The sequence below is a fragment of the Anabas testudineus genome, chromosome 15 (genome assembly GCF_900324465.2).
Source record: "Anabas testudineus chromosome 15, fAnaTes1.2, whole genome shotgun sequence".
Lineage (NCBI taxonomy): Eukaryota > Metazoa > Chordata > Actinopteri > Anabantiformes > Anabantidae > Anabas > Anabas testudineus.
This window is the reverse complement of record NC_046624.1, coordinates 9,912,271-9,937,799: the sequence shown is the minus strand read 5'-3', so window position 1 is coordinate 9,937,799 and position 25,529 is coordinate 9,912,271. Positions and strand designations below refer to the sequence as shown.

At 40.6% G+C, this 25,529-nt stretch overlaps 3 protein-coding genes across 4 annotated transcripts in view; 1 reads left to right on the top strand and 2 right to left on the bottom strand.

Annotated features, from left to right (window-relative positions):
• Nucleotides 1–46: 46 nt before the first annotated feature.
• Nucleotides 47–10,691, bottom strand: arhgap22 (Rho GTPase activating protein 22). 2 transcript variants are annotated; one of them, XM_026354653.1, is made up of 11 exons: nt 10,489–10,691; nt 10,150–10,243; nt 5,761–5,957; nt 4,967–5,054; nt 3,030–3,158; nt 2,707–2,917; nt 2,476–2,608; nt 2,325–2,398; nt 1,758–1,879; nt 621–1,629; nt 47–542 (listed from the first exon to the last, which is right to left on the bottom strand). In XM_026354653.1, exons 1-11 carry the CDS (start codon nt 10,525–10,527, stop codon nt 323–325), a joined length of 2,316 nt encoding a protein of 771 aa, XP_026210438.1. In that variant the 5' UTR covers nt 10,528–10,691; the 3' UTR covers nt 47–322. The 2 variants fall into 2 exon arrangements, with proteins under 2 accessions (XP_026210438.1, XP_026210439.1); XM_026354654.1 differs by lacking the exons at nt 10,150–10,243; nt 10,489–10,691 and adding an exon at nt 9,164–9,800.
• A 219-nt stretch (nt 10,692–10,910) lies between these two features.
• On the bottom strand, nt 10,911–16,388 carry si:ch211-223a10.1 (palmitoyltransferase akr1). The gene is made up of 10 exons (XM_026356493.1): nt 16,096–16,388; nt 15,339–15,474; nt 15,113–15,223; nt 14,878–15,010; nt 14,002–14,180; nt 13,757–13,830; nt 13,465–13,627; nt 13,291–13,373; nt 12,598–12,788; nt 10,911–12,300 (listed from the first exon to the last, which is right to left on the bottom strand). The coding sequence occupies exons 1-10, from the start codon at nt 16,214–16,216 to the stop codon at nt 11,812–11,814; spliced, it is 1,680 nt and encodes a 559-aa protein (XP_026212278.1). The 5' UTR covers nt 16,217–16,388; the 3' UTR covers nt 10,911–11,811.
• A 766-nt stretch (nt 16,389–17,154) lies between these two features.
• wdfy4 (WDFY family member 4) overlaps nt 17,155–25,529 on the top strand; it is a 35,086-nt gene continuing 26,711 nt past the window's right edge. Inside the window, exons 1-13 of the mRNA XM_026355561.1 lie at nt 17,155–17,418; nt 18,628–18,885; nt 19,511–19,622; nt 20,439–20,563; nt 20,783–20,911; nt 21,032–21,221; nt 21,405–21,594; nt 21,894–22,054; nt 23,128–23,360; nt 23,457–23,596; nt 23,888–24,018; nt 24,184–24,285; nt 24,400–24,590. Coding sequence (XP_026211346.1) covers nt 17,389–17,418; nt 18,628–18,885; nt 19,511–19,622; nt 20,439–20,563; nt 20,783–20,911; nt 21,032–21,221; nt 21,405–21,594; nt 21,894–22,054; nt 23,128–23,360; nt 23,457–23,596; nt 23,888–24,018; nt 24,184–24,285; nt 24,400–24,590 — 1,992 coding nt within the window. The 5' untranslated portion in view covers nt 17,155–17,388. The remainder of the gene's footprint in view (nt 17,419–18,627; nt 18,886–19,510; nt 19,623–20,438; nt 20,564–20,782; nt 20,912–21,031; nt 21,222–21,404; nt 21,595–21,893; nt 22,055–23,127; nt 23,361–23,456; nt 23,597–23,887; nt 24,019–24,183; nt 24,286–24,399; nt 24,591–25,529) is intronic.

Here is a 25,529-nt window from a genome sequence, read left to right as displayed (position 1 = left end):
AAGACTACCTCATTTCAATAAGGCTTTTTCTGATCTCTTGCAGAGGATTTTAGTCAATAAATAATCAGCTACATGGCTTATTGAGTGTAATAGTAAAGAATTTTGTGGAATGATAGAATGAGAGGTGCTTGGTCCAGAGGATTTTGCATTTGGCACCGGCACTGGTCAGTGTAGGCACAAGATGGCCGTACTAAAGAGGACACAATGGCAAGTAGTACTGCACCAGAGGTATTTGGTCTTCAAAGCTTTGTGGGTGGCTGTTCTTCCCAGTAATCAAGCTCCTCCTCCTCTGATGCATCAGGTGAAGGCAAGTTGGTCTGATTTAGTTGGTCCGTGCTGCTCCTGTGGTTAGATCTCCCAGGGTTTTGAAGAACTCCTCCATCTCTTTCTGGAGGAGAACGTTTCGGTTCTCTGCATCTTGATGCGCCCGCTCTGAGTTCCTGAGCCGGATCTCCAGCATGTGAAACTTCTTCTTCTCCTGGTCCAGTTCCTCCTTAAGGTTATTTACCTGGGACTGGTACTTAGAACAGGATTCCTCCAACCTCGAAAAAGAAGACATTATAAATACCATGATTCTGATTTTACTTAGCTATTTGAAAGGACAAGTAACTTATTCTTACCTGCGAATTCTAGCTTCATAGCTCATCCTCTGATTCTTCAGTTCCTGCTTGAGCTGGGTCAGCTTGTTAGTTTCATATGTTCCAGCAGGATCATCCTCAGTACCACTTGCACTGTGATCTTGAGTATTTGTACTGTCTCTCACCACTGTGGACTCTTCTTGACCTTGCTCTATATTTACTGCCTTATCATTTCCCTCTGGCTCAGTCATTGGGATGTCAAAGGAGGTCCAGACAGAGGTGTCAGCAGGCAGGCTTAGACTAGAGGGGGCAACATTGTCATAGGCAGACATTCTGTGGGATTGGTGAAGGGCTCGGTAAGACAGGGATGTGCGAGAGGAGTCTTCATTAGAGTCTCTCTGTGATTCCTTAAGTGAAAGAGTGGTCTCTTTAAGGGACAGGGTTGAATCCTTCAGAGACAGAGTAGAGTCTTTTAGTCTTTCACCTGATGAGGTGGTTCGCCTGTGTGCTCGAAGGGACGACAGGCCATTCATCAGCCAGTTGCCTCCACCAGCTGCAGACACGTCCCCCGCCGATCCCCCTATCTTCCCTTTGGTTCCCCCCGATGCTGCACTGCCCTTGAAAGAGCACCTCCACGAGGGCAGGGTTTTAGACTGTTTACTGGGGCTACCAGCTACATCACTTCCACTTTTCTCGTCCGTTTTGCTATCCGCTTTTTTATCCAATTTCTCCTCTGTCTTACTTTTGCCCTTCACGTCAATTTGACCGTTCTGGTCCTTTTCATACGGTGCGATGGAGCTTGGTGCAGTTGGCCCACATTCTGTAGAAGGGGCAGAAGATTTGGGTTTCTCTTGATAGGTTTTGAAGGCTGTGCCTGAGGAAGGTGTGTGACCAGTGTCGTCTTGCGTGACCCATCCCACTTTTCCTTTTTGGATAACACTCTGCTGTTGCTGTGGAGACATCTTGGTCTCAGTTTCTGGCTCGTCCTGTTGGTAAAGATGGGAGTGTTCGCTGATCAGCACAGTCATCAGGTGCTGCACCTGTGAACTACCTGTTAATGATACCAAACACACATACACCTGCTTAAAATAGTTCATGGCTTTGTATTAGATTAGATTGTTTTGTTTTTTTTGTCACAAATTCTGCTGGAGATGAACATATGCTGAAATGATCACCAACCCTCCATCATACTAACTGGATCCTCCACTCTGGGCCGAAGGATATTTGGTCCAAACACAGTGGCCAGATTCTGAACGCTCATTTTATTCTCACTGGAGTGAGACTGAACCTCATCCAGAAACCTGAGCAGACAGGAATCAGTGTATGAGCATGACATACTGTATTTCCACAAAAGATTGACTGCACAGCTATTAAAAACCCCTTGTTCGTTCTAATCATTCAATTTCAAAACTTAGGACAAACTCAAAAGAAGGGACTGAGTCATGCTTCTAGCTGCTGTGTGGGCTGAGCTCATGGTGTTTATTGAGATGTAGAAGGCAGAGAAGACATGCAATTATACACAGTGAGAGTAATCAATGTGATGTCACATCCCTTGATGACGAGGATGTGGGAGTAATGAATGTCATCTCTCTTGAATGACAGGGTGACAAATTCTCAGTCATTCAAAGTGAATGGAGAAATGAAAAAAAAAAAGAGCAGTGAAACAGCCAACCCCCACCCCGCTGATATGAGTGTGTTCAACAACTATCAATTCATCAAGTTGACATCAAGTCAGTGTTTACTTACTTGCAGATATATTTTAGGAGGTTGTAGTTGACCTGAGGAAGGGATTTTACCTGTTTGTTTAGCTCTATGATGCCCTTAAACAAGAAGAAATACCTGTTAACTCTTAAAGCATGAGGCTAGAAATATATCAGCAAAGAGAACATTTAATTACCATTCCTTTATCCTTAGTAAGTAGCTGAGCACAAGAGAGAAACTGTGTGTATTTGGAGAATGGGATTATAGGCTCTGGCAGCTCCCGTATGTACAACTTTAGCAGCGATGCCACTGTGTGGACATCTGTGGAACTGTAAGACAAAGGGTGGACATGAAGAATACTATCCAGCACTGAATGCTATAGCTTGGGATTCTGCTGTAGATAAAATCCCCCCTCCCACTGTCTCACCTGTCAAACACTGGCTTCTCGCCACGGTCAAATGCACCCTGCAGCTCTCGAACATAATTGGTCTGTCCCGGTGCCCTGAAAAGGCCTTCCTCCTCTAGCCCATGTTCACGTATGAAACACACACATTGTTCGACCAGTACAGGGACCAGCCGCTGAAGACCACACTGGGCCTCATACAACATGGTCTCCTCTAGGTGCTGTCCAAAGACACCTGCAGCAACACAAATAATTAAACTAATACATGATAATATGGTGTATAATAATAAATGTATAGCTTAGAATGTTAAATGATGTTTACTATTGTGTGAGTTTAATAGTCCCACCTCCTCCAAGTGGAGCCCATATAACTCTACGAATAGCTCTGACCCATTCCTCCATGTCACTCTGAGAGTTGGCCATCAGCAAGTAGGATTCGTGGGTTATACCTCTTCGATCCTTTTCTCCAGCGGCCCCTAAAATCACATATATCATATTTCACTGCTCTCTGAATGAATAGGAAAAAATTTGAAACCAATGTACAATACGCAGAAGAGATACCAGTTTACAGAAATTACAATGTCATTTTGCTAATTATTATGCTGATTAAACAAAACAAGTTGGTTATACCAGATAGAAAGATCAGTATTATCAATAACCTTATTAGCTTGGGCACCCCTGTAAAGTACAAAGACTCAGCCGTGCAGCTCTGCTTCTCCTTCCTCTGGCTGCACACAGCTGGATACCACCCGGTTTGACATTTTAGTTTGACATTTAGTTTATTTTAGTTTAGCTTTAATTACACTATGTGAAGTGTGACTTTATAACAGCTTTCTTTTAAATAAATGAATAGATTCCTACATTTCTAAAATCATTAACTCTACTATTTATAAATCTCACAATCACAACACATTTGTACTGGTGGGAATCTTTTAAAAACAAAGTCAGAGGTTTTTCGAAAGTGGGTTTGGTTGCATGTGCCTTGCTGTGTAGGTTATGTACCAGTACCTGCATTCATTACTAAGTCCTGCACTGTGGTGCATAGTGTGATGTGTGTAAGAGGAATGACCCAGAAAGAACTGTATTCCCTGTGGACACCAGCAACTGCACCAGGTCTCTCACTCAGTCTCTTTTCTCTTTCTGTTCAGGACCCTTTTCTCTGTGTCTTTTTCAACAGTCATTTTGTTCCTCAAATAGTGACACTCAGCACTAAAGTTAAAGTTAAATAGATCTTAAAATCAATTTAGCATAGTATTACAATGCGTTTAAAATTGGTACAAGAAGAGTCTGTACAAAACTGACTCAAGTATCACTATGGTAAAATGTTTTAAACTGTAATGAAAAACATTTTTTACACCTTTCTATTCTATTGCGTATCTATACGCTGCCACTTGCAAAAGTGAAATTACACATCAAGATCTTGTCAATCCTTTCAAGACATGTATTTGAGCAGACTATACACTACTCCTCAACAGCTGAATCTGCTTTCATATGTGCTATAATGTGGGAGGATTCCCTTATTCCCTCAATACACCCTCCTCTTTGATAGTCAAAGCTGAGAAAAGTGTACTTATCATCATTGATCCTAAGGGTTAACTGTCAGGGTGTTATCCAACCTGCTGTAGTGATGACTCACGTGGAACCTGTAGTGCTAGTAGAAAACAGGTGCTACAGATGAGCAGTGGCACCCAACCCTTGAGGTGAATCTGGCACAACCTTCACAACCATCAACTACATAACAGGTCTCATATCGTACAACTATCAACTTCATGTCTGTGCAAGTACAACTTCCAAGTTATTTCTTTCTTTAATCCAAGCGGAGCCTATGGTCGGGGCTGTACAAGCTGTTCCCTGTTCTGACTGTAATCATACCAACTCCATGCTGTAGAGAGCAGAAATGTCATTGTTGAATTCTCAGATACATGACTGTGGCAATCGCATCCTTTCTGCTGCTCTGCATGTGTTACAGCCTGTGAGTCACTCTATTGATTCACTTCTGTTTTCTGTTGTCCATGAGGTTTACTGGGTACACATGCAGAGGATATAACTTGTTATATATACAATACTAGCAGAATTTCTTAAGAAGTTTTGCGAATTTTTGGGAAATTCTATGTGATGTCAGGATTGGGACTATTTTTAAATTTAAATGACGTGAGCAAAAATAAAAGTGAACCCAGTGGCTTTTCTGCTTGTGTCTCAGTACTAAATAGGAAGTTCAGCATCATTTAAACCAGACCTTCTCACTACGTCTTTTCACAGGAAAGTTATCCCCATGCCAACTTACCTGGAACTATTTCAAAAAGGTGTCGACCGGGCTCGTCCTGATTGGCAGGCAGCTCGTTGACTTGACTGCCCTGAAGAGGAATACTATCCTGTAGGAGAAAGGAGAGAAAGACATGACATAGTCAGACACAGACAGACACATGGACAAGCATGAGAAAAACACCTATATAAATGGTTTTTAAGGTCCAAACAAGAATCAATTAGTGGTTCTGGACTTGGACAGGTAGTGTGTGTACAACATTATCAGTTCCAAGTATACTGGCTACTGGGCGAGGGTCCAACAGAGGGAGGTAATGATGATGGAGGGAGGAATGACTCAGGGAAACAGCTCTTCATCTATTTATTCCACTTGTCCTTCCTACTTGCATTTCTGCTCCCTTCAGCAGAGAGGTTCAAAGGTCATATACTAAGTACTTACAGCACCACAGGACAGCTAGTTACCACATTGTCAGTTTGTGTGTGCCAGGGTAATAACAACACACTATCTTTAATGCAGAGTGTGGGAAAAGATGAATAGATACCTATCCAGGTATAGCTTTATACAAAAATTACTTGAGGCCTACAAAGTGTATTTTGTCGCCTAATTTAAAGGAATCAATAAGCTATTTTCAGTGTTGGAGAACACATAATGGATCGACTGCCCGTGGGGGAAAATACTAATGAGTTTAATTCATGAAGCTTGAATATGTATCAGGCTTCAAATTAATAAAAAGATACAGCAGTGCTGACTCCAGGGGCAACAGGTGACAACAGGTAATGGTATTATATCTACACGTGTTACTTTAGGAGTCTCACCTGTTCCTTCGTTTCATCCTGGTCCTTGTAGAAATACAGAGCATCGGTCCTCAGGACAAACCAACGCAGCTGCCAGGTTTTCATGCGACTCCGCTGTCTTTTCAGCCAGCCTGCCTTCAGTGCTTTCTCCTGATCCAGAGGAGAGCAGGGCCTGGACACCCGAGACAATTCTCCAAGCACCATGCTCTTGGACCGTGCTGCATGGACACACACACACACACACACATAGAGATAAAGTGGGGTTAAGTGCACTTACAGGATTACAAGCATTAAACAAAGACAGATGATACATATTATTATTTTGGGGCTTTTTTCTTTTCTTTTTTTGTTTTTTGCTGATTTACAACTATTCTAAATGAATCACCCATTCACAATCATTATTCAGTCTCCCATGGATACAGATAAGCCCACAGATTTTCTCCTAAGTGAATCTATGAAGACACGACCTCCATTTTGTACAGAGTTTATATTTGCTTTGGATCAGGTCTCTTTTTAACTGCTACAGACTGATTGCAGGCATGTATTGTATTAGCATATTTATGCCAAAGATATAGAGCAAAAACAGCGACAGTAAAGAGATCCCTAGGGAGTTAGGGAGGAGAGAGATAAACACAAGGCAGAGGGAGAGGAGAGAGAAATCAATGGTATTTTTTTTCCTGTTAATTGCATCTCACTTTCTGCTGAGGACAGCAGGATAGATCAGATCTGTAAGGACCTGAACTCAAATCTCTCTTTCTGTCTCTCTGTCTTGTTTCCTTTCGCTCTCCTGCTTATCAGCTCTCTGTCTGGACGTTTTTATTTCTCCGCCTTCTGGATGTCCTTCATTTGCACCGTCATGATTGCTGGGAAGTAAAAAGACTAGAGTAGCACAACTGTGTACTGGCTGCAAAAACAGTGCAGGATCTATAAATACAACAGTCATGGCTTCATACCTTTAAAAAAACAGCCAGGAAATCTCAGAGAGGAACCTTTTGTCTGTTGTCAGCAAATAACTGTTTTTAGATAAAACTGATCACATTTTAACCTTTAAAGGAAATGATCATCCTCAAAGTGCATAACTTCCTTTTTTTTTTAAAAAAAAAAAAGGGAGAGCATACCCACTTACAGTAAGCACTATGTTTATCATGAGCTTTTTTATGAGTTCATCAGTGATAATCAGTGGTGGATGATGCATTCAGATCACTTATGTAGTGTTTGTAGCAACACCACAATGTAAACATAATTTATTCCATTCTGAATTTGAAGATTTATAATTGTAACTTTGTAAGTACCTACATTTTTTTTTATCAAAATGTCTTTAAAGTCAATCGAAGTAAAAGGTAATAATTCTCTCATGGCTGCAGAACTTATATTACTATATTATATTACTGAGTTTTTTTCTGATGCGTTGATGTGTAAACAGTGTAGTTACTGTGCAACTAATTAACTATTTTACATGTATGTACTTTTGGGTAGTTTATTCTTAAAAGATCAGTATATTTTAAACAGAGTATATACTGAGTATATCCTGTATTTGGATAATGTAAAATCTTTTCTATATCTACTGTGGCAATAATTCTTGTGGAATATTTTCTACTAAGTAAAGATTGCAAAGTTGCTGCTTGAAATATAACATCTAAATAGTACAGTACTCAAGAAAATAAACCTCTGAAAAGTAGATGTACATATCAAAATGGCCACAGTCATTTGATTTGTCAGTACTATAGTTATACAATAATATTACATTGTATATTACTGTAAAATTACATTTGTTTTATTAATGATGCATTTACTGCATTTAAACTACTTTGTTTGCTACTGGATAGTAACATAGCAGTCTGTAAATTAGAGATAGAATTTTCCCTATACGTGGGCATCACAACTAAAAGTTATTGATAGCCTTTTAGAATAACTTATAAATAATCATAAGAATATTTTGCAATGATTATTAACATGGTGCAGGATAAAAATTTATTCAGCTTAATGAAAAATACATTTGGCATAATCTTCCTGGTAATTTTCGCACGCCATGCCTCAAAGGGATCATAACTTAAGGAGTAAAACTCATTATTATTTATTCAAATGTCCTCATAATGATAATAATTTAAGAAAACAGATAATGGAGAGAAGCCTCAACCACATAGTGCTAATAATGTCATCCTTAAAATACTCTACTACTCTGCCTTAACTGCTTAAGATTCGGTCCTGATTTCTAAACTTCTGAGTGATCTAGATCCAGCTCTATGATGTTGAATTTTCCCTGAATAACATTGCACAAAAAGGACAGAGGAGAGCATAGCTGGGAATCTAATCAAGGACGAAAACCATTACAGCAAATGAGAGATGGCAAGTGCACAAAACGTACTAAGCAAACTGACTACTGTAATCTCCAACTCCAACTGCTCGTGAAGGAGGAAGAAGAGACACTTCCACTTCCCATCATCTTTCATGATAATTTTTTATGTCTGGTCTAAAACAAGACAATGACCCTATCTAAATACAACTAGAAACTTTTACGTCTAGTCCGATAGACGTGAATAAATAATGTGGACACTCCTATAAAAACTAATACTGGGCGCTTTCCTTGAGATAATTTGGCAATGTTAGAACTCACCACATGTGCTATGGAGAGCTCAACATGTATTTTTACTCTGGATCATGGTAACCTCAGTGAATATGGAAGTTGTGATTTACAACTTCCATATTAATCTTACAGTCATATGAGAGGCATGCATTTGTGTTATCTTAACTTCGATGGTCACAAGTGGATTTTACACTGGGTTAGACGAACTATGTTTGACAGTCAGCTGTTGTGATTTACAGAGAGGGCCATACATTCCTCTCACCACCTTTCATCTAGCCTCTTGTCACCTGCTGAAACCACAAGCCTAAAGCTGGGGTAAACCCCAAGCAAACAGAGACGTAGTCCTGTGTTCTAGTGTTAACATGACACAATACAGAGACTACCCTTCCAGCAGCCATGTTTATTAGAATCCACAATATCTCCTTCATGATCAAATCTTATAGGAATGGGGATGTAATCAAGAGACATAAGGGATTACATCACCCTGTTCTAGTGCATGTTAACTCTCAGTGAACACAGCAGATAAAGCCTCAACCAGCCAGACCATTCAAGAAAACCCGGGTCAGTGCTGACAACAATGCAATCACTTTAATGCAAATGCCCCCGGAGTGCAGATTCAGCACACATATGGTGCTGTTGCACCTTTCTGATGTCATTATTAATGGACACTGACAACAATAATGGTGTTACAAAAAAGACAGGACAGGTGGAGCTCTGCAGAGGAGGAAAGAAGAAAGAAACGGACAGAGAGGACAGTAAAAAAACAGAAATGAGGGAATGACAGAAAAGATATTTAGCACAGAGGAGGGATCAAGAAAGAGGAGGAGGGACTGCGCTTACCCCGGCGTGCCTGTTTTATCTTGGGGCTCAGCATGGTTACCGTTGCTGTGCTGCTCCCTCTCACAGAGACATGACTGCATCCCTCTGTTCACACACTAGTCCTCAACCACACTCACTCAGAGACTCTCGCTGCTGCCTCGCCCTGTTACTTCTCATTCTATCCAAGCATCTCTCCTGCCTGGCTCACTGTCCGACACTCATTTTACACACACATACACACGCACACGCCTAAAAGCACTTAACCACACACTATCCTCTTCCTCCCCTCCTTCCTTTCATCTCATTCTCCCTCTCTGTCCCACTGGCCCGGCGTGCTGTTGTTCTCACATACCTAGAGCCCTGCCCACTCTCTCTCTCTCACTCCTGTTTCTCTGCCTTGTGCTGCACACTTTCAGTATCAATTTCTCACTATCTATAAATATATTTAGCTGCTTATCCTTTGTCTTGTCACACATTTCTTTATATCATCTCCTCCATTGCTCCAAATTCTTCACATGCCCTACATGTTTTTTTACATGGACATTGGATTATGGTCTAGCCTGTACCTTTACTACAACCTCAGATCAATACATTTGATTTAACTAACACCATTTTCACCATTAAATGTCTGATGCAGAGCAAGTTGCCATGTCAGTGCATCATCATTATGTATTAAAAACTAGTTTTGACCCAGTTTTAACTCATTCAGGCTAAGTTTGATTATCTGAACAAACATTCTCGACTACTCAGACACTCTGTAATGTGTATGTTGAAAGTCACAGCACTCAGAGGTGTCAGGATCTTGTTCCTACTCTGTCTGTCTGACTGGGCTTTCTAATAAGAATTTTTTTTAATTAAAATTAACTGTGAGAAATATATAGATAAATAAATCTAAACACATGATTAAGATTATATGAGACTTCTGCTAGATCACAAGCATCAAACTACAATAGATTCTAACTTGGCTGATGATATCTATACAAAACAAAAAAAAAATGTAAATTTACCTGCCAATCCCTTCCAGTCACACAGAGAGATCCTGGAAGGTTTCATTGCAGTAAACCCATCTGAACTGTCTATCCTTCTCCACTGGTGCCATTTCTAGAGTCACAACACACACACACACACACACTGAAGGTTTAAACAATGACAAGACTGAAATCTCAGTCCCCCACCTAATTGATAATCAGTAAGAAGTAAATCAAATAACATTCACATAGCCAAGGAGAAAGGGCTACTATGGTTGCCATTATTAACACGCCAGTGACGTGTGCCTGAGGAATGCTGATGTGAATAGACTGTGATATAAGGAAGGAAATAAAGACAATCATGCGAGTATTACTTGCCATGTCACTTGGATAGGCCGACCAGACGACTCCCAGCATGTAGCCAGGCTCTCTGTACTGTACAAGAAGGCATCATCTAGTCCAAATCAGCTGCTGTGATAGGTGGTGCTTTACAGAGCAATATAACACTGCTGTTCTCCTCTTCTGAATTTTCTATCTGGCTCTCATTCAGGAAGTGAACTGCCTTGATGGAGAAGTGAAAATGGCTGACTTCTGGGTAAAGCACCCCAAGTCTCTTCTTGAAATGTTATTACTGTACACTGTATCTTCCCTGCTCTGACAGAGAAAAATACAATACTCTGGCTGTAAGTGAATTGCCTATGTAAATCAGGAGGGAAGGTCATAAGGTTTGAATTTGAATAGCTCTTAAAAGCCTGTTTCTCTCAAACTACACAATAAAATGAAAGAGAAGAGGTTTTTTTTTTTTTTATTAAACCTATTTTTCCTATAGCATAAAAAATCATGGCACAAATGAGGTATCGTCTTGGTTTTACCAAATGGAGAAAATATATCAGCACATATAAAACATACTGGCATTATGACAAGTGGCAGCCAGTTCAATACAGTAACACTGACACAAGACAGAGAAATACACTAAACCACTCAGTATCACAGGCTTACATGCACTCATCTTACCTATCTTACTCCATATGCATAACAGGCTGGACGGTAGCTACTAAATCACATGAGATTACCATTCACATAGTCCAGACACACCAAACTCTGAGGGGTGTGCAGAACATCATCTATAATCTAGAAATGTACTCCTGAGGGACACATAGGAAATGAGTGTGTGTAATTAAAGGCATGAAAAGAGCATGTCCCATTAGTGAGAGCAGAGGAAGTGTCATGGCACAAATGAATGAGAGCAGGTTGGAGAGGTAATGACATTATGCAAGGAACAAAGTCATTCATTGCACCTGCTATTAACCATTATCACTAGCTAATCACAGGACTTGCAAATGTTATCAATACACATCTGATCTACTGTATGCTTTGCACAGCTATTCTAAGTGACAATATCAAGAATAGTATTTAGTTTTGGAAATATCCAGTACTTCACACAGCACATTGTAATCATATCACTATCTTCAGGGAGGTCTCTAAAAACTTACTGGTAAACTGGTAAAACCTACTGTATATTAAAATAGAATATTAAGATGTACCCAAAACATATCATATGGCATTAGATATATGGCATTAGAGAGCACATTAATCTAAAGGGAACATTATTACAAAGCGCACACTAAAGACTAAAACTGAGAATGGTTATTTGTAAGGGAGTGATAATAAAACAGATGCATTAAAGAAAAAGTAACAGTTTTAAATGTCAATGGCAGTTTTGTCCACTCTTGTTTTTCCGCTGCCCACCCGTCTTCGGCCCTCCAGCAGAAACGACAGCACTATAACCCAGCGCTGTGTTATTGACCTCTGTTGTGCTGATCTTTCACACTGTCTGAAGTAGGTGGTCGTTCCCGTGGCGACGGCATCAAACTGCTCGGTCAGTAGCCACACCTCCCACACGAGTGTCAGTGCATTCATAACCATCATAACTGCGACCCAGAACTCCTCCCCTAACAATGTGAGCCATAATGACAAGCTGTGACTGCCTGCTGACTTTTTGTCGTACAGGTAACTTGTTGCCGTGGCAACAAAAAGAAGGTGGGCAATCAGCATGGAGAGGATGAAGATGAGGAAGATGCGGTGGTTGCGCCGGCCGACACACCGGTTGAGGAAAAGGCAGTGATGGTCATATTCTTCAATGCACACGTCACACAGCTTGCAGTGTTTAGTGAAGTCAGGCTGAAACAGCTGAGGAAACAAAGATGGGGTTGGAAAGACAACAACATAGCAATAAAAAACAATCCAAAGTCTTAGATGCTTAAGCTTGTGAAGAACACAAATGAGCAACTTTCCAAAGCTCCTACACGTCAGACAGCTACTGCTCATTTCACTTTTAGCCATAATCACCAGAATACTGTTTAAGAACTTTCTAGAGAGAACAAGGTGAAAGCACACACCAAGAAATGGAAAGCTGTGTGCACATTTCTAGATTGGAAAACAAAGATAACAGTGCTCTCTGACACATAACAAGCGTGAATGTCTTACTTCACAGTAAGGACAGAACTTGTGAGGGCTCTGGTTGTTCTCCACCAGGTCAGCAATACAGGAGAAACGAGGATCTGCACCTGCTCTGTCCACTGTCCCAGCGTCCTGAGTCAGAACCTTACAGAACAAGCCGAGGACTAGAGAGAAATGAACCATTGATACCTGGACCAAAGCACTGGTTGGCCACACACATTAAAAAAGTTAAGGATAAACTACTGTAATTGAAAAAATCTACACAAAAACAACAAATTTACATTTCAACTTGTAATGTATCCAAATTGCAAACCATTTATTTAGGGAACAAATGTACCAGAGAACATGAGTATACAATTTACCTTTTTAACTTTTTCATGCCATGAACCACTGATATTAATGCTATGATAATTATATCTAAAATACACTGTTATCTTGGCACTGGAAAACAAGTCCGCGTGTAACAAAAACTCAGTGGACCATGACTATTCACAGGTAATATTATGAACTAAAGAGCTGGTCAAAGTACTGGTTGACCTGAGAGTGGTTCTATCATTAGGAACCATAGGGAATGAGGACATGATAATCAGCACCAAATACTATTCAATATCCAGAACAATGAGTAATAACAGGAGAATACCTGTCAGCAGGGCAGAAATGCCAAATGTTCCAATAATATGCAAGGGGAGGACATTTTGAAAATACTTTTGTTAAGGATAATAGGCATTATCTTTCCATAGAAACACAGCAGGGAATGGAACAAGCCAGCTATCAGGGTTCCCAAGTAGATCGGATTGGGCAACCTGGAATGAGGACAGATACTGTCTAAAAAAACTGAAATTGACTGATGAACATGTCACATACTCTACTACTATACTACTACTTTTATCAAACCTTTGGTATGTGGTCATGCGGTGGTATTGTGTGAAAATACTTCTGGCCAGCCATGGGAATAGAAAAATGCAAATTAGACCACCATATCCTCCCAACATCCCTGCTATCAGCAGGATGGCAGCTCCACTCAGAGTTGGAAAAAACAGCGTCCAGTAGTATAAAACTGAGGAGAAAAGACAAGGGTACAAGCATGTAATGTACACTCTCTACACACGCACAAACACAATGCAACTTTCATTGCTACAGTACTCTTGTTATCATTATAATCATCGCCCAACACAAAAATATTTACCATGAGACTCTCTGGGCATGTGGTGTATGGGCTCATTAATGTACCGACTCAGTAGTTTGGTGAGTTGCTGATGTCTAGAGAAAAATACACAGTGTAGCAATATATTAATCAGCATCAGGATCCCAAGAGGAAAAGGTAACCTGGAAATGCAAACATACTGGATATTTTAAAGGTACTGAAGGAAGCTTCTATTCTATGCTGCTTGTCAGTGTTCTTCCGGGTTTTTCTAGAGACAGCAGATTCACCTATATGTTTTCCCCTGTTTGCTGAGATCTAGTGGTGTGAGGCCACTGTGGTTCTTCTGATGGAGCATCCTGCATCCTGTTTTCTGCAGCAGTGTCCAGCATACCTCCACTCCACCCCTCTCTGCAGCAACGTGAAGCGCTGTCGCTCCCTGCTGGTCAACTGCATCCACGCTACATCTCTGAAATACAAAGAGAGGGCTGAGGGGAACAGCTGCAAAGATCCACTATAGTGGGCCCCGTTTCACAAAAGCACCAAACATTGTCCCATATCCAAGCATAAGGGATGCAATTCATCAGCCCCACAAAACATTAATGTTATTAATGTTTAAACAGCACCTAAAATTGTAGCATACACTGACCCCTGCTGCAATGAGCAATAATAACTATGACATTTATGGCAAAAAGAAGAAAGACAGACAAAGCAAAACAGACTGCTGGTTATGGTGTCACCAAACAGTTGCTTATTACCTACACATCCAACAGACAAGCAGCAGTAATATCCCCGTTGAGTGGTGTTTCTATTTCATCTGGTCCATATAAGCCCAATGCAGTTCTAACTCTGCTTTAGCTCTTGTCCCGTCAACCAATACATGAGCATCTTTAGCTAGAATGTTGCTTACTTACTTGGAGTTTTAGCTGTTTTGTGGTATGTTGTGTTCGAGCTGAGCTTATTTGCTGTAAATGTGTCGTCACAAAACACAAAACAAGATAAAACTGACTAAAAACTACGGAAAGTACGATTGTTGTTAATTCTGAAAGTACCAAACAGATACGATCAGAAACATTTTCATATAGTGTTAAAATGTCACGACTATTTTTATACCTTTAGTCAACTGGAGGATTTGATTGCGTGAGTGAATGAAGTCTCTATCTCACCTGGTCTCTGAGCAGATACCGCACCTCTTCTGTGTTGCCTGTGGATGCAGCCAGGTGAAGTGGTGTCACCTGGTACATGTCTGTGTCTGAGAACCGAAACATTCCTGTCTCCCACAGACAGTGCACTGCAACACTGGAAAAGATAACTAACAGTTAGTGCATGCAAAATCTATTTGTAATTTAAATGTGTTTGCACAGGACAAAAGACAAGTGATGTGCTGTTCCTTCTACTGACATGTTGCCGCCAGTCACTGCATGATGCAATGACGTTTTTCCTTGCAGGTCTACGATACGCAAATCAGCTCCATATTGCATCATTTGATGTATGATATAGATGTTCCCTTGCCTAATGGAAGTCAAAAGCACAAACTGTCACAAAAAGTATGTTGCTCACATCAAGACATTGTCGCCTCAAGAATGTGGGTGTGTTTGAATAACATCTCAATGCAGGTACTGCTCACCTGCAGGCAAAATGAAAAGCTGTCTGTCCTGCATCACATGGCAGGTTAGGGTCAGCCCCATTACTAAGAAAGAGGTCGACCAGGGCACGATTACCGTGGAGGGCAGCGTAGTGGAGGGGGGTAAAACCACCCCAGCCTAGGTAAAGACAAACACATCCAGCTGGGTTTGAAAACAACCAAAACAACTTGCAGTCACCGTGATTAATAAGTTAGGCATAAATGCACATGTCAAAACATCTGTTTGCCTTGTGACTGTTGACACTCTAGAGTTCGGGTTAGAGTTCCTGTTGGCACAATGTGACTTTCTGCTGTGTTGTCAGTGCATCTGTCCATTTAGATCTGGGCCAGACCATCTCACAAAGGAGGTGCAGCGGGGACAAATCCCCCCTTGGGAATGTGATAAAATCACACGAGGAAACCACATGATAATGTGTGATAATAAGTGGTCATTTGAAACCAACATAATGTACAATTTGACATATCCAGAGCAGAGTAGACTGTGTCATTTAGATTTCAAAAAGTTCAAATGTGAAGCTATTATGCCAATTTGCCCTTGTTCACTAGTAAACTGTGTTCCCCAGTAGTTTTCTGCTTTCATAAGGAGCAAAAGAGGAAATTACTGACAGATCACAGCTAAAGATCTGTGGGCTATATTCTGTCAGGAACACAGCAGGAAGCATGTTGCCACAATTATGCTGTGTATAAAAGAGCAATACGCTTATGATGTGTGTGTGTGTGTTTGTTTTTCATTTCCTACCTTTTTGCTTGAGGACTGATCGATCATCTTGAAGGAAGTGTATACATTGCTCAACATTTCCTCTCTGTATACAGTCAAATATGTCTCCGCCGCTAACGGAGCACGCAGGCATCGGATGCATGACGATGGGTGCACGGAGTCGGCCTGCTATTATTTCCACAGACAGACAGAAACTGCAGCAGAAACACAATCATCTCCTCGGACGAAGCGCTACGAGGCCGCTGTGTGAAGTTTTTTATGCAGATCAGTTTCGGCAGCAAAAGTGACAGACAGCTTTCATTGTGAAAAACGGATTGAGACAGGCCACGCCCTGCACACCTCAGTGGCTAGAGCTGGTCACATGACTGGCTGCGTCATCAACACCGACAAAACACGTGGTCCACATAAAAACACCTCACAAGTTAGAGCTCGTTGTTTAAAGATCATATGTGTGAATGTGCAGACAGAGTGACTGACTTCAGCAGGCTATATTTTGGTGGAGGTAACTCTCAATTTAATAATATCATACTTGACTGTTTTATTTTTATTGTTGAGGATAAAAAAAACTTTGCTCAATTACCTGGTAGCTCCCAGAATATTTCTGTTGTCCCACAAGATGGCGCCGTTGAGCTATCTTTCATTATTGCTGCTTCACATTTTGTCACCAATACAACAACACCAGCAATGTAGAAAAAGAAAGAAAATTGAAAACTAAAACAAATAAATGATAATAAGAAAAAAATCTTAGTATTTTCTGTTTTCTTGTGCTGATTTTTCTTCACTTAACGTTTTCAACATTTGAACACAATAAGAAAGTCTGTCTGTCCAATTCTCTTGTCTTTCCAAATAGAAAAATGCACAAAATGCTATTTATTTTCTTTCAAATCCAATTTTAATCTGTACCTAAAAACTGCTTTAGCTGGGTCTTTTGAGGAATCGTGGGATGTTATCTCTGTCATTCATTCCATACTGAGCCTTACATGACCAGACTATAAAAAGCACAGAGACACTGTTGTGGGAGGGCCCCATCCAACCAGCTTAACAACAGATTTCACTTCTGCTTTTCTAAGGAAGTAAGAAGGCACATGACCCGGGCCAGCTGATGTGTGTTGCTCTGCTTGTTCAAAGTTCACTCCTCTGGCTGCAGATTAGCACGGGGGTGGGTGCTTTTTACAAAAGGGTCTGCACAGTAGCCAGTAGTCATGCCTTAACAGGTCTCTGCTCGTCTTTCTTTCCTGGCATGGAAGCAGCGACAAACCATTCGCTCAGCTCTAATAACACAACACAGATGACTGCATCTTCCTAGAGCCAGGAATGTCCCGGATGGCTCTCACACAAGTACAGGTAAGAATATGAGGACTTAACTGTGTGTTGCATAAATAACTTTAGACCTGAAAAACATGATGTAGGCAGAGGGAGTGTCATAATGACTGTATATCCACTGCAAAAACTGTGTGTGTAAGCAAGTAGTAACTTTCAAAACATTTTTGTGCTGTCTTGCTGCTGGTCCTTCTCTCTCACACGTTGCACCACTACGATCTAATAATACTTTGATGAGGAAACATCAAAGTATTATTAGATTTGTTTAGCATGTGATCTGACCTCCTCTTTACTTTTTGAATCCTCATAACTGTTTATACTGGTTCTTACTAGCAGTCTCTTTCCAAAAAAATCTCTTGAGTTCATCATATGCGGGTGTCTCAAAACAGAAAGTGCACAAAATAATCTCTCTGTAATGAGGAAACAATACAGTAACCAGTAGCGACTGGATAGTGTGGTGGTAAGATTGACTGTGGTTCAAATCCCAGTTGTGGCCCACCTTCAGCAGAGTTCCCTAGGCAAGACCTCCTAACGCATACCCTGCCTGCCTTTGTACCTTGTATCTCACTGTACATCTACCAAATGATTAAATGTAAATGTAACCAAACCTCCATGAAACAGTGCAATAACATATCTGTCTAGTAGCACAAGGACTCTTCAACAATTGGTGGTGGTGAGACTTTATGAGAGTCACATCAAAAATTATGTCAATTAGTCACTGTCTGAGCAAGTGCACATCAAATTCCATACTGCGTCATGCTTTACTTGTGGGTGGCAGTGACTGTTGCAGATATTGCCAAACTGTTACACAATTACTGCTGTTGGCTAAAAACGGATCAGGAGAAAATGAAAGATTGGGGTAAGTGGTATATTTAGCCCACGCTACAATGGATTAGAAGCTTGAAGGACTTTAGTAGGATGCTGTATGTTTCCACTTACTATAAATTGGGCAGCAATTACACTGCACTGATCTCTCCCAGAGGTTGATACCATGTGTACCTAATGGGAACACATGACTGCCATGTCTTCTGCCTGGTGAGTTCTCAAGGCAGACAGTGTGGTCATGGGTTACAGGAGAAAGACTTAGTGTTCGGATGGCAACAAATTTATCTGAGGAAGTGAGACAGTCAAAGGGAATGTGATTAAAATATATATTGGAAATTATACAAGCTCATGCTGTTTAAAAAGATGGAAAGGTTTGAGGATTTCTCCTCTTTTTTTTAACCCATCAAGGACCAGACTTCTACAGGACAGAGGATCAATAAGGAAACAGGAGAGCTGAGTGCTTCGGGGGAGTTATCAGTCTCTGTGGACCTAAAGGACGTGAACGTGGCGGGATCTTGTAGGAACCCTCAACTCCCACAAGTGCTTCGAGAGCAGCTACAGGAGTTGGGAATTCACACATGCTCAAGCTCTGACCATAAAACTGCCCAGTATACCATAGAGCAGAGAGAGGATCATCTGGTCAAAATCCTGCCTCTCTACATACAGGTATTGACCACTGGGACTAGAATGTGTACATATCGTGCGCTTGTCTCAGGCTTTTTTTTTAAATATATTTGGAAAAGAATTAAGTAAGAATTTCTTATCTAGGCCTGCAGCGGTAGAAGTAATTGCTCTTTGGTTTGTGTGTGGTTCTGTGTGTAGGTGTATGTGTAAACCTCATGACCAGAGATTTGAACAGATTGGAGGGGCTCTCTTAAGAACAGCAAACTCAGTGAAACTCGATATGCTCTTATGGAACTGAAAAGAGCTTATAGTTTGCAGTGGCTTCAATTATTTATAGTGTAGTGCATTAGCAAAGCACTTGAGATCTAACTATAGTATGATTAAATTTTTTTAGTACATACTGTAACTCATGTACAATGGATAAAGTCCAAAACTTCACGTTAAGTATTTTAAAGCTTCAGACTGAAAGTATGTGGTGTAATACAACCCAGTGAGCGACAACACATATACAATACAACTGATTCCATGTTATTTTACTTTACATTACTACTTACTAAATCATTGTGATGAGAGATATTTTAATAGTTAGTCAAGCCTCAATGAGACAGGCAAATGGGGTCTCTTGTTTGTTTGCATCTTTGATGGACACTGTCCTCTCTGATTCCAGGCCTGTGAGGATGGTTGCAGACTTGAAGGTTTGGACTTAAGGGGACTTGTTGCTCTCACTGCTGACACTGTCATCCATAACATCCACAAAAGAGTGGCAGAAAGACCTGCAGGTATTAACAACTCCTCATATTAGCACATAGTAAATCACAAATTTCTCAGGTAGAGGAACTTTCTACATACACTGCCCACTTCTGCTTTTTCAGGTTGCGGTGGGTTTTTCCCAGTATGTTTGTTTCATGTTGTAAAGGCTACTAATGTTGTTTCATTAAGGGTAAATCTAATAAAAACACAGAAAATCTTTTGACAAAAACGTGGAAATGCCTGATACATTCATTGTGTAATGCTTTCTCTGCTTTAAGAGTGATCTGCTCATGTTCTGTCAAAGCTCTTTCCCTCTGTCTCTATGATCTTAGTCTTATTCTTGGTTATTTGTGTGGAGTAATGTTTTTTTGCAGATTGCAAAGAGACTTATTTTGGTTTTGAATGGGAAATTGAACTGAATTGTTTTAGAGAAGTGGTTACTTAGTATGGGTATGGGTCTAAATTTAATAAGCAGTTAAAAACTGCAAAACAAAAAAGTGTTTTTTCGTTAATGTGAGGCTTAGCACGTCTTTTTACCTACTTACTTTATGTACACAGTAGTACACATGGTACGCCAATCATATTGTTCTATTGTCTAAAAGCTCGTAACTGCCAAAACTGAAACACAATGCAAATGTTGTCTTTAAAAATAGAAATGAAACATATATGTTATTTTCTGTTTGAACATTAGATCAAATTACTAGTATAGATTTTAATAATTTCTGTGGCAGTAGATGGTGAAGACATTCAGCTAGAATATTTAGCAGTTTTATTGTCTTGCTGTCTTCAATGTTTTTATGTAATTTAGTGTTTGAGGGTAAATTTTGAGTCATCTTTGTTTGCAGAGGGGGCTTGTGAGGAAGTGATACGATTCTTTAAGAGGCCAGATGAAGACACAAACTGTGAAGGAGGAGCAAGTCTAGGATGGCTACTGTTGAAGGCACTTTTGCTGTTTACAGCTGACAGCTCAGTAAGTGGGTAATTTATTGTGAAATGGAGTGAACTTTCAATGTTAGGCTACTATAGTTGATAAGCAAAACTTTCACATTTGAAATGTCCCTTATTTATTAGTATTGCTGAATAACTCACATCTTCACAATGCATTAAATCTCCCTGAACTAGGAGGCAATGATCATGATTGGTTTTATTAGCATTATGTATTAACAACTGTGAATGTTTGTGTTTGCAGGATATACTGTCCTGCATAAACCCAGGGCTCCCTGTTGCGTTGATGAAATGTCTGTACTTGTTAGTGTGCCTTCTAGCCAAAAAGGAGGACACAGCCAAAGAAGAGAGCTTCCAGGAGCCACTAACACAGGTTAATTGAGCCAAAAGCCTAATTTTACATTTCTTTTCTTCATCAATGCTTGCCTTTCCTCTGCTTCCATTATTTTTTTCATTGGATTGGACTCATTTTTCAGTTCTTCCACTTTTCCAGGTCCTCATTCAGCTTTGTAGGCAGCCAGTCAATGTGGAGAGGCTGGTGGAGTCTCAGGAACTGCAGTGTCTTATCATTGGCCTCACATCGCTATGGGATCAGACCAGTGCCACCAGGAGGCATCAGGCCTCCCGCGTCCTCAAGACCATCTCTGCTGTAGCAACAAGCAACACAGTCCCAAGCTTGCTAGGTGAACTAACTCAATACTGTTGGAAAAAGTTAGATTTCTACCACACTTATGGTCAGCTAATGGTTTTGCTTCACAGTTGTACCATCACAGACAATTTTACTTATCCTTCTTAAATTGGAAATTTTGAATGTGTGGATACTGTTGTTTTGATCTTCTTTACATTTCTTACCTTTTCCTCATTAGGCAAGAACTGTGTTCGTATCTGCATCCAGAACCTGTTACATATCGGTGCTGATGTCCCAGGGCCACTGCTAGCTGAAGTGGCTGTGGCTGTGTTTAGCTTCATTAGAGACACCTATCCCTTCAATACTGCCCTCTTCATCGAGTTTGACACCAACAACGGCTACCAGGCCCTTGAGAACATCCTGAAACGGTGAGATGAATGTAAAACAGGACAAGAAAAAGAATGTAAAGGCTAGGCGATTTCAGGATTGGTAGTAAAAGAGACTCAAAGAGAGCACTTAAAGAAGGTCAAAGAGATGTAGAGCTAACAACAACAAGAAAACGAGATTTTTCTCCTCTTGTGTTTTTAAAGCTAAAGTAAATAGGCATTCTGGGAACTGAAGTAAATGCACACATTCAAAGAATTTATATGAATTCAAACTGTAGCATCAGTATGCTATTAATTTTACTTGACATTTTTTTTGTCTCTTATCATGCTACCATCATAAGCTGTGAGGAAGGTGTATCTGAAGATCAGTTTCAGCCTGTGGAGGAATTGCTGGCTCTCATTGCTTCTTTCACTATCATTGGAAAAACTGAACTGAAAGTAGTTCTTTGTGTCACCAACCCACAGCCGCCCGGTTTTAAGTTTGATCCACCCCTCACCAAAGGTAGGTCAAGTCTTCACCACAGATTTTGCATTGTTATTCTCTAGGCTACCCTCCCTAATTACAGTTGATTGTACTGTGAGGATAATCCCTAGACCATCCCTTCCAAATGCACAAACTGTCTAATTATTACCACTTGCATGGCTCAGCAAAGATTGGCTTAGGGAGGGGAATGGGCCCCTCCAAATGGCCACACAGTTCATCCCTCCTTTGCACTTTTGCCCTCATATAACCTATCCAAAATGCACCACCCACTTTCTCTGATTTCCCACACACCCTGACTCCCCATACTCGCACCTCTACCTTGCTGCAGTGCACAACACCCCTCAGGTTAGCAGGAAGCTGAGGTGATTATGTCTGGGATGATGAAGTGGAGGTTTCCCCTCTAACTCTGTTAGGATGCCCCACATCCATTCACCACTGGCCTACAGCAACCAGCCATCTATCATAGATGCACACACTCCTCCATCCAACACTCATAAATAGAGTGTCCATAATGTGACACACAAACTCAGCATCCATCTATCATATCGAGGAGTAGACCCCTTTCCAGCAGAGGGACCAGGGGATGCTTTGTGCTGATCTTATTTTGTTGTAATGCAATTTTGATTAAGTGTGAAAATGAATCCTATTACTAACCAGGTATATATCTATTCACAGCAAACACAAGTGTGCTTTTGCTCCACAATACAAGACCTCCTCTAAATATTTTGACAATGTACTGTAGCAAACAAACTCTATCAAGGCAGATTATACTACTTTACTTTTCCCTCACGTACATTATATTGTTTGTTTTCAATCTGTCTATGTTCGTATAACCCAATCGGGTTGGGATTGAGCGTGTACTCTGTGTTAAAGGTTTGAAATTTACTTGTGACCTTGCCAAAGCAACGTCAGATTAATTGAACTTTTAAAACATTTTTTGCTAAATTGACCTCTGGCTTCGTTTTGAAGTACTGCATGTCATAGACTACAACATAAATAAACAATTATGCATACCATATTCTATTTAGTATGTTTCAAAAGGCTGAAACCTCCACTGACACTTTTGCGATGGCTTATCTCTGTAACTCCAGGGTCAGCAGTAAAGAACCTGCAGGCCTTCCACCTGCTACAGACCTCCTTGTTGCGTTCCAAGGATGCTCTGCTGTGTTGCCAGCTTCTTCGAACCCTGCAGACTATATGGGAAAGAGACCCAGCTAATTTCTTCCTCTTGGAGTGGACTGTCCAGTCAATGGCCCAGCTGGCTGCCTGTGTGTGGAGTAAACCAGCACCTGTCCAAAAACTATTCTTTTCACTACTAGAGATGGTATATCTTCTAATGTTGACAGTAAAGTGCCTGTGCATGCTTTTGTAATACAACTTGGATGTGAAAAGATCTGATTAAATACTGTGTTTCCTACAGGTAGTGTTTAAGTTGAACTACATACCTCATGAGACCTTGCGTGCACTGTTGAGTGTGCTGAAGCAGATCTGGGCTGGGACTTTGGTTGGAGGGGTAGCAGGGATAGAGTTTGGAGTGGTGGCTCTCAAGTGTTTTCACAGGTGAGCAGTGCTAGTTAGAAATATATGTTCAGGATGTTTGTGCTTTATCCCAAATTATCCCCAAGAATTTGTTGTTCTCAATTCACTTGAAAGTTAAAGCTAGCTTAAATAGGAAATACTCAACAACATCATCTCTGAATGTATGGTTTTTCATCAGTAGGAACGGCAGGTAACATTTGTTGGTAAATTTATATTGAACACAACAGGCAGTATCTGGTGTAATATTGCTTGGTTTTTACCCTTTGTTTCCCAGATGTAGGCTAAATAAGATTTACTCTTTTGCTTTTTTAGGATGATGGTGCACAGTGGTATGTTAGCTGAGGTGCTGAGTGACTGGGGTCTGCTGGAGCTGCTGCTTGGGGAACTTCGTAGAAGAGCTAAAATCATCAGGAAGGCTGGAGTTGTGTCTTCCCTTCAAATAGGTTTGAAGCTAAATATTTATTTCCACAACTTCTAAAATAAATATTCATTTGTACAGCTGCTAAGAGGAGACAGAGAGTGATTGTTTGCAAAACAACATATCACAGCACCTTCTTATCTTGCGCTGTATGGTAGCTGTGATTTTTTGAAGTTCTTGTGCTCCTTAGATCCTCAGCAGCGGCCATGTGTGATTGACAGTGAGAGACAGCTCACAACCTGTATGCTTCAAGTTGTGTCCACACTTACTTTGCGTTCAATCAAAAACACAGGTATACACACTGATTTCTTCACTTATTAGAGGTATATTCTCTCAGCATATACAAACATTTTATGCTTCTTTATTTATGTTAAGGCTAGAAATGATCTTTTTATATCCATTTCAGTGTCCGTGCGAGACCTTGGTATGGTTCCTTACATAAAGATCTTCTTGGATGAGGATCAGTATCGAGGACCCACTCTGAGCATTTTGGAGCAGCTAGCTGAGATTAACCCAGAGGAGTTCATGAGCACAGCAATAGGAGCCCTCTGCTCCTCTACACAGCAGGAACTTGGGTTGAAATGGGATCTTTTGCAGGTAGTTTCATTTAACATGCACCCACAGTCACAGAAACACATCGAGAAACACTTTGATATGCTCTGATCTCAGTTGAACTGGAAATGTAGTCTCCACTCTACATCAAATCATAACAAATAGTAATGCACTTAAAACATAATAAGCTAGTGAATTTATTTTCTTAGCGTGTGGGACCCTGATTACATTATGGACAAATGCAGATTGATTTGCTAAAACAGGTTTGGCTGTTAACTCTTGACCAATTTGATTAGGCCAGCAGCCTTGTGCTGTGGCACTCTGAAGATTACCACCACTATCAGATCAGTGAATGGGACAGAGATCTGATTAAGCTTAACTAAGTTACACACCTATTGTATGTGTCCATTTTTATAGATGGCAGCAAGAAGAGCACTTACTTGCAGATATTGTGTGTGTGTGTGTGTGTGTGTGTGTGTGTGTGTGTGTGTGTGTGTGTGTGTGTGTGTGTGTGTTCATTGTGTGTGAGTGTGCGCACTTATGCTTGTCTGTGCGTGGCTGCAGAAGCTTGTGTGTGTGTGTGTGTGTGTGTGTGTGTGTGTGTTCATTGTGCTAACATGGTTAAAGCAGGTGGCAATCACATTGGGTACGACCTAGGTTGGCAAGTGTTGAGAGCCATTGTGATTACTCCAGTTTCAGTTAATCACATTTCCCCCTGTGTTCTGCCTCACACATTACCTACCTGATGGATTAGTTCTCTAAATTGAATAAAGCTAATATGATTTTGTTGTTCTGCAAAAACTAGTTACCAGAAATGATTAATGATATACCTATATGTTTCATCTATTTTTCATGACATTGTTTTAATTGACTAGGGAGGTGTTGTTTTTTTTTTAAAGCTGAACCTTTGCGACTATCAAAATACATTCTCTATAGTATAGGGAACACATACACGATTAGGCTCAAGTGTGTTTGGTCATACCA

Excerpts from the sequence above, each read along its gene's own strand:
- arhgap22 (XM_026354653.1), bottom strand. The coding sequence starts at position 10,527 with ATGCTGGGAGTCGTCTGGTCGGCCTATCCAAGTGACATG. Across the intron at positions 3,159-4,966 it reads CCTTTTTGAAATAGTTCCAG|GGGCCGCTGGAGAAAAGGAT; the intron begins GTAAGTTGGCAT and ends ATGTGATTTTAG. Across the intron at positions 1,880-2,324 it reads CTCCTAAAATATATCTGCAA|GTTTCTGGATGAGGTTCAGT; the intron begins GTAAGTAAACAC and ends CTGTCTGCTCAG.
- si:ch211-223a10.1 (XM_026356493.1), bottom strand. The coding sequence starts at position 16,216 with ATGCATCCGATGCCTGCGTGCTCCGTTAGCGGCGGAGACATATTTGAC. Across the intron at positions 15,224-15,338 it reads GCTTTTCATTTTGCCTGCAG|GCAAGGGAACATCTATATCA; the intron begins GTGAGCAGTACC and ends GACTTCCATTAG. Across the intron at positions 12,301-12,597 it reads AGTTCTGTCCTTACTGTGAA|CTGTTTCAGCCTGACTTCAC; the intron begins GTAAGACATTCA and ends TTGTTTCCTCAG.